The sequence below is a fragment of the Capra hircus genome, chromosome 1 (genome assembly GCF_001704415.2).
Source record: "Capra hircus breed San Clemente chromosome 1, ASM170441v1, whole genome shotgun sequence".
Classification (NCBI taxonomy): Eukaryota; Metazoa; Chordata; class Mammalia; order Artiodactyla; family Bovidae; genus Capra; species Capra hircus.
The window spans coordinates 135,028,255-135,043,425 of record NC_030808.1 but is presented as its reverse complement, the minus strand read 5'-3'; the positions used below and the strand labels follow the sequence as shown (position 1 = coordinate 135,043,425).

The following is a 15,171-nucleotide window of genomic DNA, read 5'->3' as shown; positions in this document are numbered from 1 at the left end:
TTCCTCAGGCAAATTGTTGGTGGCATTGCTGCTAAAAGCTTCATTCTAGGGAGAGGAGAGCGGGGTAGTGACAGAGTGGCTAGACAGAGTGCAGAGAGCCATGGCTTTTGTTTCCCAGGTTATCAGCTGAGGTCCAGTCAGAGGGGCCTTGTGACAATGGACCCGCAGCCTCCATGCATGGAGGCCTGGTCATGAGACCAAGCTCCCTTGGGCAGGTAGAAGGTGGCCTCAAGATCACAGGCTGCTGGAGACAGGGCATGCTTCTGAGGAACCCTGGGCTGGCTGATCAGGAGTGCTGACTCCAAGGCTTCCCCTTGCACAGGGGTTGCTCCCAGCGCTTGTGTGGGCCCAACACCCCTCCCTGTCCCTGCACACCCTCACACAGTCTGCTCACGCTGAGCACCTTGCTGCTTTGCCACAGAAGAAACAGGCAAAATCCCAGGCCACTGCACGTTCAGGAGGCTGGTGAGGGAAGAGTGGACATGGAGACCTCCCCACTCCATCAACAGAAAGAAGATCCCTCCTGCCTTCAGGATGGGCTCAAGGGCACCTGCTCAGGCTTCACACAGGGAGTAGGGATGGACCTGCAGGTGAAATTTAGAGACAAGGACCAATGTTTCTGGGGTGGAAGATGCATTCTATATCTCTGTGTCCCTAGGCCCGACAATGAGCACAGCAACACTCAGCAGGCAAGGAAGATTCTGTCTCTAGCCCTGTGGACCAGAAATGACTATTGGCCAGGTACTGGGGTGCTTGCAGGGCCAGGCTTGGGAAACAAGGAACTGGGTGGCTATCCAGGTCTCCTCCTGGACTTGGATGCCTGGGTACCAGAAAAAATGTAGCCTGCCTCACCTGTCTCCATCCCACAAGCTCCAAAGCAGCACCACAGAGAGTGGGAGCCATTGAGACCTTTGGAATTATACTTGACCGAGCCTCTCACCGAGCCAAGGAAATGTGAGGTCAGAGAAGAGGGGCCACTTGCCCAGGGTCGCACAGCACAAGGGTCACAGTGAGATAGTATCTCTCCTGGTGCGCAGCCCAGGGCTCCACCTCAGAGGTTTGTCTGAGCCCATCAGGCTGACCGAAGTGTGCCCAGGTCAGGAAGGTGCTGCCTCTTGAAGCCCCGGGAGAAACACAAGAAGGGGGGAGCAGCAGAGATTAAACTGCAGGAAGGCCCTGAAGCCTGGCTTCCAGAAGAATGACAGATCAGAGTGGCCCGAGAACACCAAATCACAGCAAGAAGGCACCTAGAGATCACCCGATCCGGTCCTTCACATAACAGGAAAAATCAGAAACCCAGGGAGCAGGAGGGTTTGGTCAACGTTGCACGAAGGAAGAGCAGTAGCAGAGCAAGAACCAGGGTCCAAATCTTGGGCTACCCCAATGCCTGCTTTGGGGGGCTCCAGCCAGCTGCTTAGCCAGGGGCAGGTCACAGCCCCTCCTGGAAGCTCCAACTCCTAGTCTGCAAAAGGAGAGCATCTCTAAGGTGTGCCCTCCCTGCAAACATTTTCACCCCATCTGTACTAGTTATCTGTTGCTGTGTAAAAAACCCACGAAGTGGATCAAAACAATATATATTTATTATATCACACTCTCCTGGGGCAGGAGTCTGGGCACAGCTTTCCTGGATCCTCTGGTTGGAGTCTCACAAGGTTACAATCACAGTATTGACTGGGCTACATTTCTTTCTGGAGCTCGGGTGCTCTTCAAGACTCCCATCTGTGGTGGTTGACAGAATTCAGTTCCTCGTGGCTGGAGGACTGAGTCTCCATTTTTGGGGGAGCTCCGGCCAGGGTCTGCTTTTCCTCTAGAGGAAACACCCACAGTTCCTTGCCGTAGGACCCCTCACTACCCTCTCCCCACATGGAAGCTCACTCCTTCAAGGCCAGCAGAGGAGTCTTTCAGAGCTACAATCATGGGAGTGACAGCTGTCATCCCTGCCATACTGTATTGGCTAGAAGCAAGTGTTGGGTTCCATCTGATTCAAGGGACTACACAAGTGTGACTCATGTAGGGTCGCCTTAGATCCTTATCTGCCAAACCATCTCACATTCCTGAAGACGCCCCCTCTCCTCTTGACTTAGCCTCCGCCTCCTCTCCTGCAGCGGTGTCAGTGGCTGGGCACCTGCAACAGAATCTCACAGGTCTCTCTGTTAGAGGCTGTGACTACATCACCATAATTTCCCACAGCACTGCCAGCCCTCCGGCTGAGGCGGACATACAAGCAGACACTGCCGTCTGGGCTAGACCTCTGGTTTAGATGGCCCTTTAGCTGCACAATAGAGGAAGGAGCCAAGCTGTTCTGGCCAGCCTCTGGAGTTCTGCCCTCTTCTGACGCAGGTGGGAGACAACAGGGTGGGTGGGCTAGCTGGGCACCTTCCCAGCCCTGCATGTCACACTCTGACGTGGGCAGCAGCCTGCAGTGCTCCGGCTGGATGTGGGGGAGTGATGGATTAGAATCAGGGGAGAGTTTCCGGATGCTGGTGCTGCAAGTAGGATCTGTTAATATCCCAAAATAAGCAGCTGACCTGAGAGTGGCTTTTCTATTTCCCCCAAAAGAAACCCTTCTCAGAAACGCTCTTAACACAAAGAACAGAACCAAACAATCTCCTGAATCCAATGCCTGACCCCACTTGCAGCCGCCCAGTCTGGGAACCGCAGTGTCCTAGTGGGGAAGAGACTTGTGGAGGCACCAGTATGTTCAAGGAAGCCTGGAGTCGCAGCACTGGTGCAGTGAGCTGCCAAATGCTTCCCTCGTCCCCCGGGACAAGGTGAGAGCCCTTCTCTCCACCCCTGCTCTGCCTGGTGAGGGGTCATCAGCCTCCTCACAGCAGCGGGTCCCGACCTCCTACCTCATCCTCCACCTGAATACAGAATTGGTCCCATCATTCCTGTGCCCAACAGGAATCAGTGTCTCCACGGGACCCTTTAGTTCTCTTTGGTCAAGACATCGGGGTGGACAGCACCACTGCCTAGAGCCTACACCAGCCGAGCTTCCCCAAGGCTGCAGCGTGAGGCGGCCAGAAGCCCCGTGACGGTGGCGCTCCGGCATCTGTGTCTGGTGGGGGGCCTCCCCTCAGAGCCTCCATGGCCTTCTCTTTCTGGCACCCCTGATGCTCCCATTTTCCTCCCCTGCCTCCACCCCTCACTGGATGAGGAAATACACAAGAAACGCGTGTTCTGAATAATTCGTTTGATTCTCTCCATCTGTGTGATGTCTGTTCCCCACTCACCAACGTGGTCAGCACAGAACATTTTCTCTACCTCTCTCTCCATTGCCCCCTCCCCCAGAGGGACCTGTCCCCTGTGTGGAGGTCACACTTGCAGTTCTGCAGTCCCAAGCCAGGGGTGTGTCTCCTGGTCCCACCTCCACCCTGGGGAGGAGGGCAAAGGGGTTGCGGAGCAGGGTTTTGCCCAGGTCAAAGCTAGGCTGAGCTGCTTGCTGCCAACTTCCAGGTTGTTTTTTTCTGGGCCAGCAACCTGGGCAGGGGTGACACCGCTGGTGAGCACCAGTTGAGGGCACAGGTATCCCTATTCACTCTGACCTCACAGATGGTGAATGTGGCCCTGCCCACTGAAACGCGCAGTGACCACTGCTGCTGCTGCTGCTAAGTCGCTTCAGTCGTGTCTGACTCTGTGCGACCCCATAGATGGCAGCCCACCAGGCTCCCCCGTCCTTGGGATTTTCCAGGCAAGAACACTGGAGTGGGTTGCCATTACCTTCTCCAATGCATGAAACTGAAAAGTCAAAGTGAAGTCTCTCAGTCGTGTCCGACTCTTAGCGACCTCATGGACTGCAGCCTCCCAGGCTCCTCCGCCTGTGGGATTTTCCAGGCAAGAGTACTGGAGTGAGTTGCCATTGCCTTCTCCAATGCATGAAAGTGAAAAGTGAAAGTGAAGTCGCTCAGTCGTGTCCAACTCTTAGCGACTCGATGAACTGAAGCCTACCAGGCTCCTCTGTCCATGGGATTTTCCAGGCAAAAGAGTACTGGAGTGGGGTGCCATTGCCTTCTCTGGTAGTGACCACTGATGACTTCCAATTAGGATATTCTCCCGACACAGCTACATTGACAAAGGAATACCCAGGTGGGGCTCAATAACCTCCAGGGCCAGAAGACAGGAGGGGCAGGGAGCCGAGGTTATCAGGGCTTTAGAGGGTGGCATTTCAGGCCTTGAGAACAGACTATGAGACCATGACCTGGCCCATGGGTGGGGGCTGGGTTCAGGATGGCAGGACCTTTCCTCCACACTGGCTCCCTGGCTCCCACCTTTGCTTTTTGTGTAGCCCACTCAAGACCCAGTTTCTGTTGCCCAGGTGGGGAGGCTCTTCTCCACACAGGCCTCCCTCCAGTCCTCAGGGATCCCTGAGCTTGCTGGGGAGCTGGAAGCCACAGAGAAGAACAAGGGGAATCCATGGAAGAAAGCAAAAGAGGGAGTCAGGTGTCTGCTGGATGGGAAGCCCAGCAAGGGAGGCAGTAACAGGAGGCTACAAGAGGGCTGGGGCATGCACACACCCAGCAGCAGCTTCTCACCAGGTGGTGAATCCTGCCCTGAGCAGGATGGGAAGAGCCTGGAAGGGCAGCCAGCAGTCCAGGGGTACCCAGGGGATGTAGGGGCCAAAGGATTGAGGAGCTTAAGGCAGCTAGTTTGGGTACATCTGAGGACAGTGTGCTCTTGCAGAGAAGGACAAAACCCCCTCCTCCCCATCCCTTCATTGTTATCAAGTCCTCACTCAACAGACAAACAATGAAGAAAATATACGTCCCCAGCAGAGCTGAACTTGAGGCCTGGAAGAAAGCTCAAGCTGACACCTGTCACAAGCCCTTCTCCAAATTCCATCCTCTGAATGTTCCCAGTGGCCTGGTTCAGGACACCTGCTTGCAACCAGATCATTGTCTTTTAACCTACAGACACACCCTTCCTTGGTTGAAGCCCCCCAGTGTGTTCTGGCTACCTGTGGGAAAGGCTCAGACCCCGGCATGTGGCCTGACCCTGCTTCCCCAGGCAGAACTCCTCCCACCACGTTCCCCCAACCACACCAGAGCCCAGCCACGTGAAGTACACCCAATTCCCTGGAAGACCCAGGCCCATCACAGGCCTTGGCCTTGGCAGAGCCGGGCCCTCTCATGATGAGCCAAGAGGCTCATGATGCCTCCTTTCACCTGCCAGTGAGTTCCTGCTCACTGTATACCACCTCTTCCAGGAAGCCTTCCCTGAGTCCCCTGCGGACCACACCCACAGGCTTGCTTGTGTACTTAATATTCCCATCAACACTGGCTGAGGCTTACGACCCACTTACCTTGGGTCAAGCACTATTCCACTCACAGGACAGAACCTCTGGCCTGCAGTCCCCGGGCCATGTCCTTAGGGAAGGACAGTAGCAGTAAAGTTGAGGTACTTAGCCTGTGAACAACTGTGGGGCCAGGAGGTTCAGGGTGAGTTTGCCTGGCTTCCTGCCAGGCTGGAAAGCAGGGAAAACACTACCTTGGGGTATTCAGGGCCCTTGGGGTCTTCAGGGCCCTTGGGGTCCTTCCGAGCTTGGCGGTAGCAGCTTGTCGGCCTCGCACGCTGTTGCCTCCGCCTCTCAGGGCCTCACTTCCCCCCCTCTATAAAATGGGGTGGGCAACTCTACCTGTCAGATCAGGGATGTGTGTGAGAGAGAGTCTATCAGTGACTCTCCAAGCCTTGAATCCTTACTTCTCTCCCGCTCACACATCTGCAAGGGGGGATCACCATTACTATTCATTAACAAAATGACCTCCTCTGGAGCATTAAGCATTGTCATGTACTGATGCAGTCAGTACATCATGAAAGTCATGAAGACCCTACTGTCTTGGGGAGGAAAATGAGCACAGGGGGTCCTGTTCCATCCGAACACCCAGACAGAAAGGGCCAGGCTGGGGTGGAAGCCCCCAGCTTGAAAGGACAGCGCTGGTGATGGGGCTGGAGTAGGAGCCAGGACTGGGTCAATAAGCCTGACTGGTCTGTGGTGGACACTGCATACCCCTTTTGGCTCTGGGCCTTTCCAAGCCATCCCTGCTGCCTGTAGAAGGAAGTGTCCTGGAGTAGGCGTACCTGGGAGCTGTCCTCATCATGGGTCCTCTGTATGGAATAAATGCCTCCCGGCAGGAAGGGCAAGACAGCTCCATCCCTGTTGCCTGGCAACCTGAGCCAAACACATCATCAGCAGGGATGAACCACAGCAGCCTGAGGGCGCAGCAGGGAGGGCTGGGCCCTGGTGGGTGGGCCTAGAGTGCCGGCCAAGAGAAGAGGTGGCAGACCAGAGTGGACCCTCCACTGGAGCCCAGGGCAGCTGCACGGGAGACAGTTGGCAGAGGCCCTGATCCCATGTCTTCATCCTTGCAGCCCCTCTATCCTGTGCTGTGTCCAGACTGGGAGTGTTACTGGCTTGGCATCCTACTCTAAGCTGGTGCTGAATAAAGAACCAGTTCCTTGCTAGAGAGGCCTGGAGAAGGCAATGGCACCCCACTCCAGTACTCTTGCCTGGAAAATCCCATGGGCAGAGAAGCCTGGTGGGCTGCAGTCCATGGGGTCGCGAAGAGTCAGAGATGACTGAGCGACTTCACTTCTCTTTTCACTTTCATGCACTGGAGAAGGAAATGGCAACCCACTCCAGTTTCTTGCCTGGAGAATCCCAGGGACGGGGGAGTCTGGTGGGCTGCCATCTATGGGGCTGCACAGAGTCGGACACGACTGAAGCGACTTAGCAGCAGTAGAGTTCCATTGGCCCCAGTGATCACCAGGTCTTCTAGCCTCCCGGGGGATATTGCAAAAGCCAGAGATGGGCTGGGGCTAATCCAACCACATGGCCAGCTGATGGCAGGCACCGGACAGAATCAGGGTCTCCAGGGCCCTGGTATCTCCAGGCCTATAAGGGAGGAGGAAGCCAGAGGAAGAGTTACCCCCAGAGCTGGTGGGAACCAGCTTCTCAGAGTGACTGGTTCTTCCCTCCTGTGTAATTAGTTCTCAGCTAGAACTTGGGGAATATTTTTCCTCCAGGGCAGTAAGGCTGACTTAGAGGACTTTAGTGACACCATCCCTATCAGCTCCCTTTAAACAATCCCAGATAAGCAGCTCACACTGCATGAGAACAGAGGGCCTGCTATCCAATCCCAGCTCCATCAGACTCCCTTGAGGAGACCCCTCTTCCTTCCGAGAGCCCTCCTCCCCGCTCGGGGCCTCAGCATTGCTACCAGTCTGGGGGGATTAAAGGCCACTCCCCACCCCCGCACCGCAGCTCTGCCTCAGCAAAAAGCCTGGCGCGTGATTCCCCAGGAGGCATTTACTGTGGACCCCGTTTGTACACAACCTCAGTGTTCTTCAGTATCCCCACCCCCCTCAAGCCTGGGCCTCTCTTTGAGGCACAAGGCCCGACAATTCATGGCTTCTCATGGTGACCTGGGTATGGATTTCCAACCTGCCACATAAGCAGGGAGTCGCTGGGCGTGACCAGCTCTCTCAGAGCCTTTGCAAAACAGGATGAATCCCATGTCTACGGCTCCCTGTAGGGAGCCTTGAGCACACTGGGTTTTTCCCAAATGCCACTTGGGTTAACTGGGGGAGCGCACAGAAATCCGGGAGGGTCAACTCCATTTTGTCAGGAAGGGCTGGCTGGGTCTGGACACCACCTTCCCTTCTTCTCCAAGCCCCTAGAATAATGGATCCTTCCCCGGCAAGGTGACCAGGCCACCCCCCGCCACCCCCTCCACCCCACCCCCACCCTGCTGAAGATCCTCTGCCAGTTCCCCACCACCCTTGGGAGAAAGTCCCAGCTCCTGGCCAAATCAGTCTCTGTGACCTGCCCTCACCTCCTCTCCAGCCACAGGGGAAACTGAGCCAGTCTGTGACCCCCCCCAATACTGGAAACCTCTTGCTCCAGGGAAACCCGTGAAGGCAAGAAGCCCCACCCCAGTGCCCAGGCCCTGGAGGAAAGCTGAGGTCTGCAGCACAGAACGCACCCAAGGGAAGTCCCCTTCTGCACCTGCCCACTGCACCCAGCTCCTGCTGGGGCTCCCGGCTGGCATGCTTTTCAAGCATTTTATAGGCGTAACCTTTACTTTAAAGGCTCCATCCTCCCCTCAGGAGTGAGGAGTAATCTGCCTTCTCCTGCACCCTGGTCTGTCCTCTGATTATGTCACCCCCTAGGAACGACTGCTACCCGGTCCAGGACGTGTGGTTGAGCCACCTGGGCTCCCACCAGCCTTGTTACCAAGAGACCAGAATAAATATACCTTTCGATTAAAAATAAATCATTTTACTAAAATAATAATGCATCATGGTAGTGAAAATTTACTTTTCAAAATGATCTCACTTAGTTCAGGGCCAAAGTTACCGAAATAATAAAGGGAATTGGAAATGTCAAGTTCGGTATTAGAAGCTCTCTTAGGAGTCCTCAGGCATTAGGAACCTTCATTCTTCCCTGCCCTGTTCCAGGAAGCAGAAACTGGCTTTCTCAGCCTCACAGTCCCCTCAGGGCTTAAGTGCCTAGCCCTGCCTACGGCCTGATTTCCTGGCAGCCTGTCTTTCGGGATCTAACAAAAGCTGGCCATCTCAGGGTGCAGGGGTACTTCTCCCTGGCAACCTCCGCCATCTTCTCTGTAGTGAGAAATAGAAAATGATGACAGACACATGGACAGCTGAAGAAATGCCCAGCATAGCAGTCCATTCCCGACGTTTATGAATTCTGCAGTTCGACCTAACCTTTCCTCACCTTCTGCAACGCGGCTGTCCATCTGTTTCTCTAAATTATTTACGCTGAGACCAGACAGCCCTACACATTCAATGGCTCATTCATTCCGCAACAGTGGAAGACACGGTGGGCAAGACAGGGACACTCTGCAGCCTGGATGGGACACAGATGGTACCACCCTCAGGCCTGCCCTGGGCAAACTTGCAATGTCAAGATAACAGCTATAAGGATAACTATTCATGGGCTAATTTTAGGGATGTAATAAGTAACAAAAGGACAATGAGGTTGTTATATTTTAATGGTATTCATTATAATTTGGAGGCTACAAATGATAATGATAATCAGACCACGTAATTATCGTTACACCTGCACCACTAAAACCAGTTCTCACAGTTTCTTGTTTCTCTTCTGGCTGGTTCTTGAGCATTTATCATCAGCACTGAGAATATCACTTTTTTCTTATGCCAGAAAGAAGAAGAAAGCACACACTAAGTTGTATCTGACTCTTGCAACCCTACAGACTGTAGCCTGCCAGGCTCCTCTGTCCATGGGATTGTCTAGGCAAGAATATTGGAGTGGTTGCCATTTCCTTCTCTAGGGAATCTTCCTGACCCAGGAATCCAACCCAGGTCTCCAGCATGGCTGGATTCTTTACCAGATTCTTTACCCACTGAGCTATACAGGAAGCTCTGTTTCTTATGCTGAGTACAGGTTAACTCTTGTCTTGGTGTCTGTCTGTGTGTGTCTGACCTCATATACCCAGTTGTTTAAACGAATAAAGCAAAGGTTCTGGGTCTGTATCCAACGTCCAAGGTTCCCTCTCTTACCCAGCCACTAAGGCAGGGAGAAAACTTGGTAATAGAAAAAGCAGGACCAAGAAGCTGAGGCACGGAGTCTCCTGGTGACTCAAACTGGATCTCACAGAAAGCTGGATGTGTCCCTTCTGTCCCATCTCTGGGGGCCTTGCTGCTCTCTCACAGTTCTTCAGAGATGGTGGTAGCGATGGGGGTGCCCTAAGAAATTCAGGTTCCATAAGATGAAGGGTGAGTTGAGCACAACCAAGGATAAATGAGCCAATCTTCTATGAAAGATTCAAGTGCTGTGGATAAAAATCCTCTGGCTTGACAAAGTGGCAGGTGTCAGGAGGAAGAACCTTATTTCAAAGCCGCCTTGACTCCTTTCACTTTCAATGTACTGATGGGCCACCAGCAAATCCCACACAGCAAAGATCTCTCATCATTTTCAAATGAGATATTTAGTAAGTACAAACCTCCTACAGTTGGACAGGTGGGAAAGGTGACTAGATCTTAGGTGCTGAAATTTGTTCTTAAGCGGCTTAAAATGAAGGTAGGGTTTTCGTACCTAAAAAAAGTTAGTAAACATTTTAAAATCCTAAATAATCAACACAACAGAGGTCCCGGGGCAGCATATGATTGTTTTTAAAAAAATGTTCAAAAAAAGCAAAGCTCTTCCATGGCAAGTGCCCAGCTAGACTGGGCACAGCAGGGCCGGCGGGTCTGGGAGGAGCAAGCTTCTGGGGTTAGGCAGAGTCACCAGGCCAGTGGCGGGCTTCTGGGGTGGCTGTGGCAGTGTGCATGGTGGGAAGGCAGGGGTCCAGAGTGGGCCCGGCCATGGGCAGGGAGGGAGCCAGCAGTGAGGACTGGGATGAAAGTGCATGGACAGCTCCTTCCTTCTCAGCAGTAGCAAGCCTGAGGGTCACCTTCAGCCTCCTGCTCCCCACCCCACACACTTCTACAAAGTGGGGAGAAGAATGAACAAAGCTTCCTAGAGAGGATGGGCCCCTTGTGAGACCTACTCCCTGTGCTCAGCCTAGCACACTGCCTGCGGAAGCATCTCCTCCTCTTCTCCTCTGCAGCCTTTAGAAAGCACCGTGGTCACCTGTCCTCTGAAGGTGGGTAGGACACCCTGCTACGTGCTTCCACAGCAGCTGTTCCTCCCTCGTCACAGCTCTCGAAGACCTTTACTGGAATTGATACCCGCAGACATCTGCACTCCCCAGTGGACTATAAGCTCCATGAGGCAGGGATCCACTCAGAGATCTGACTGAATGAATAAATGGATGCTGGGAGGAGGAAGGGAGACATGGGTGGGGGAGGGAGAGAGGGATGGTTGAGCAAATGACTAAACAACAACGCTGCCTGCAGGGTCACTGTGCGGCATGAGTCCAGGGACACCACTCACTCTGTGTCCAGTGTGTGGATGGCACCTCCAGCAGCGCCTCTGCCAGGGGGCATGGGGGGCACCTAGTCAGAGGCGGCAGCTGGCCTGCTGGCCTCAGCCTGGGGAAGCAGACCAAACTTGGGTCCAGCTGTCTTCCTGCTCTGGCTGGAGGAGTCTCAGGGAAGGGAGATTAGCAGAGGCCAGCATGCAGCAGATACCGCACACTTCCTCCTCCAGGCCACACACACTTGGAGAAGCCCTGCGTGAAGCCAGAGCCCCCATAGAACACCAGCAGAACTCAGAAGCAGGGCTGTGTCCCTGAGGCGAGCTCCATCCTCAGATATCTGCTCATGCCTCCCTTCTCTGGATGCCACCAGGTGCCCAAGTCAGGACTGGTGTGCATCACCCCCTCTCCCCAACCACTGCCACTGGCATGACAGCAAGGCCAGCAGGCTCAGAGAGCCATCTGAGCCCCAAGAGGATTGTTCAGCCTCCCCACTGCAAGGAAACCCTTTATCCTGGGTCTACAACACTCTCTGCACAATCCCTTCCCCTGCCAAGCTGACACTGGCCAGCCCTGTATTCCATAATCCAGGGCAAGCAAACATTCTGTGCCTGGAGCGGGTGCTCTCTCATAGACTAGAGGTATTCTCTCTAGACTGGCTCCTTGAGGTGTCCCAACATAACCTGGCCCCCGGTATATCTCTGAAGGCCCCATGCCCCTGGTATTATCTGGTTCAGGGCACCCTCCTCATCTCTGGGACCCAGCTGTCCTTGCCCACTGGCCTAGAGAGATGCCACCATTATGCCAGGTACAGGAAACAAGAGAAGGCCATAGCCCTCCACTTCCTTCCCCTGGCCCGTTTCCAGGAGGCTCAACTTATACAGACCAGCCCACTGCTGTTCTAGTAGTCTCCGCTGTGCTCAGAAGACCTGAGTTCCCCATGTACAGAAGGGGAGGGACCTCCAACATCACACAGGGAGGGAGACCCAGGGTGGAGGTGATAGCCAGAATTCAGCGGCTCCCTCCACTACACAGGCTGTGGAGGATGTGGGCACAAAGGACCAACATGCGTAAAAGTGCTTGCAGGGAAGATGGAAGTCATGGTTGTGGTGGTAATTTTTCTGTTTCATCAGGCTCAGGGATACACATGTCCCCTGCATAACTCAGGGACCCCAAAACTCTGTAAAATTGAAGGTAAATAACCCACTAATGACCTAATAAAGTGGGAGGAGTCTTCAGGGCCTTAGAGCTCCCTGCCAGAAAGAATCAATGTGGCCAATGGCAGTGCCTTTTCCCCTAATGACCATGTTCAAAAGGCTCAGAAACCATGATCCCAAATGACTAGCCTGGCATTCCCACCAGGTCACCCAACCCAGCCATAATCCTGGCCAGAGTTTGGTAACCACCACCTCCTAGATTAAAGATTCCCAATTCTTGGCTTTCCCAATTCAAGGTCACCTCATTTCCCAATGGCATGTTAGTGACCGGGAACAGGAGACACGAGTTTCAGTCCCAGAAGTGTTAGCAACTCACAACAGACCTCTGGGTCCACACCCTATCCTGGGGTTCAAACTTCCCTTATAAACATGCTGGGCTTCCCTTATAAACATGGGGGCTCATGCTCTGAGGGCTTCAGCTCTTATTTCTGTGATTTTAGGTGCAAAGGTAGTTTGCAGAGCTCATCAGGGGCCTCAGCCTATCAGAGGTTCTGAGGGAGCCCAGAGTTTTCACTCAAACAACCAGATGCATTCTCTTCATCAAACCCCTGGTCCTTCACTGAAGCATATTCAGACTTGGAATAAAACTGTGTTTATTGACAACCTCTCAGGGTCCAGCCCTTTGAGAGACACTGAGGAAACATGAAGGGGTAAGAAAACGACCCTCAGGCAACCATCTTACAGAGACAGAAACTAAGGCTCAGAGAGGCTTCGAAATCTCCTCAAGGGAACACAGCTAAGAATTCAACTCCCAGGGCTCTAGCACTGGTTGGATTAGCCCTGTAATGTGAAGACCAATCCCTCTACTCCCAAATCCCTTTAGGCACAAGAAAAAGTTAGTTTTGTGAAACTGGAATCTACTAAGATCAGAAACTCAAGAGTCCAGGACACAGGGCTGGCTGGCTGAGTTCATCTTGCTCAGAAATGCCCAGCTTGGCCCTAAAACCCATGTCAGAGCTTGGCCACCTTCTGCCACCCTTCTCTGAGCCATCCCTGCATCCCAGCTAATGAGCAGCGGCAGGCAGGCGACTGTCATGTGACCTCCACAAGCAATATGTACACACACATCACAGCAGCACCTGGAGCTCACCAGGTCCTCCCAAGGTTGTGTGTGTTGCAGCCCCTTGTACTGACAGGCACTAGACCAGGTGAACCGGACTGGTTTGTAGAGCTAGAGCTGGTGGTCCTGCCTCCAGAGACAGCCTTCTCCCAGAGCAGCTCAGGGCCCAGCCTGTCTCCCCGCAGCCTCAGGTGAGAGGCCTCTGCAGCGATGCTCCGAGAACCACTCCTTCCTACAAGTGTCAGAGGCTCCATGCTCTTCAGTCTGGTCTTCCCTCCTCAGGACTAACCTGGCTTTCAGAGACGCTTTCCCCGGGGGAGCTACCAGACAGCAGGAAAGCCGTTTGTCTCCTCGTCTCCCTGGCCCCTGGCCCGCTGCCACGGTGGCCTCCCCTCCCCCAAGAAGGGCGGTGAGCTGGGAGGTGGGGGCTGGAAGAATTCGCCGAGAACGCTCTTGGGAGGGGTGCTGGGAAGCCAGGCAGGGCGTGTCGCCTGGTCCTTTCTCTGCCCAGCGCCGGGCTTCGCGGCTCTTGGTGCAAGGCGCCCCGGTACCATCCCCCAAATCTGCCCTGCACTGGGGAACCCCAGCTGTCATCGCTCAGACCCCTGAGCCTGAAAGCGACTAATACACAGCAGCGAAGGGCAACGGGTCTAGAACGTTCGGTGCCCAGTCAGACGTAAGTCAGGGGAGGTGGGCGCCCTGTTCCCCGACGATCTGCACCTGCTCTTTTCAGAAGAGACAGATGTCGGTCTTCTCGCCGCGGCCGTCTGCCCCAGGGCCTGGACGTGTCTGCAATTACGGTTCCCGTCAGGGGCCCCAGGGAGCCCCTCCGGTGCCGCGGTTTGGGGAGCGGCCAGACGCCAGTGCCGTCTCGTTCTCTAAAGAGGTGCAATCGCCCTCCCTGCGACCCTCATCGGCGCCCCGCCACCTCCGCGGTCGCCCGCAGCCGGTGCCGCAGTGCGAGCGAGCCAGCGAGCCCGGAGCCTTCACGCCCGCGGCCGGCGCCGCCGAGCGAGCCGCCGCCCTCCGGTGTCCCCGGCGCGCCGCACCCCGAGCCCCCACCCCAGATCCCATCCTCACCCCCACCTCTGGCCCCAGCGCCTCGTCGTCCCTTTCCCCTGGAGCCTCCCCTGCCGGCCCCTCCGAGCCGGCCACGACCTCCCCATCCCCAAACCTCTTCTCTACCCGGGCACCGAGGGGCCTTTTCGAGCCGAGGTCGGGGTCCCAGTGGGGTGGATGATTTGGCGGCGGGGGTGGGCTCGACTCCAAACCCGGGGAATAAGCGGGGTACTTACCGCTCTGCTCCCCCAGGAAGACCAACTTGAATTTTCTCAGTGGGTTTCCAAAATCTCCCCCTGCGGACATGGTGCTGGCAGCTGGGGCTGGGAGAGGAGGAGGAGGAGAAGCGAAGGAGCAGGGAGGGGAGAGGAGGAGGGCGAGGGGAGGCGGCCGGCGGTGCGGGAGCCGGAGGGGGAAGGGCGGGCTGCGCGCGTCCCTGACTCCCCAGCTGCGTTCCGGCCCCGGCCTGCGGCTGCGTGTCCGGTGGCGGAGGAGGAGGAGAAAGATAAGGAGGAGGAGGAGGAAGGATGGGGCTGGGCGGCCGCAGGCGGCGCTTGATGCGGCGCGCTCTGGACGCCCGAGGCGCGGCGCAGACTGCGAGGATCGGGCGGAGCGGGGCTCAGGCGCGCGGGGCGGAGGAGCGCTCTCCCGAGCCGCACCAGTCGGCCCCCCTCCCGCCTTGCTCCTCCGCCCGCGCCTGCGCTCTGCGCGCTCCCTAGCCTCTGATGTCATGCGGGGCCCGCGGCGCTGCGGGGCTGAGGGGCGTCAGTCCACCCACCCGGAGCCCGCACTCGGGCGAGAGAGGGTCGCCCAGCCGTTCCTTGAAGAGGCTACCGAATCGGACCCTCTCTCATTGCCCCACTGCGTCTGTCTTCCCCACTCCATCTCTCTTTTGAATGCAGAAAATGACGTGAAATTGTCAAGGGATATTTGTTAATTA

General features: G+C 55.5%; 1 protein-coding gene across 1 annotated transcript in view; it reads right to left on the bottom strand.

Annotated features, from left to right (window-relative positions):
* The window catches only part of RAB6B (RAB6B, member RAS oncogene family), a 62,837-nt gene extending 47,872 nt beyond the window's left edge, over positions 1-14,965 (bottom strand). The window contains exon 1 of the mRNA XM_018051101.1: positions 14,468-14,965. Within this exon, the coding sequence (XP_017906590.1) occupies positions 14,468-14,963 (496 nt within the window). The 5' untranslated portion in view covers positions 14,964-14,965. The remainder of the gene's footprint in view (positions 1-14,467) is intronic.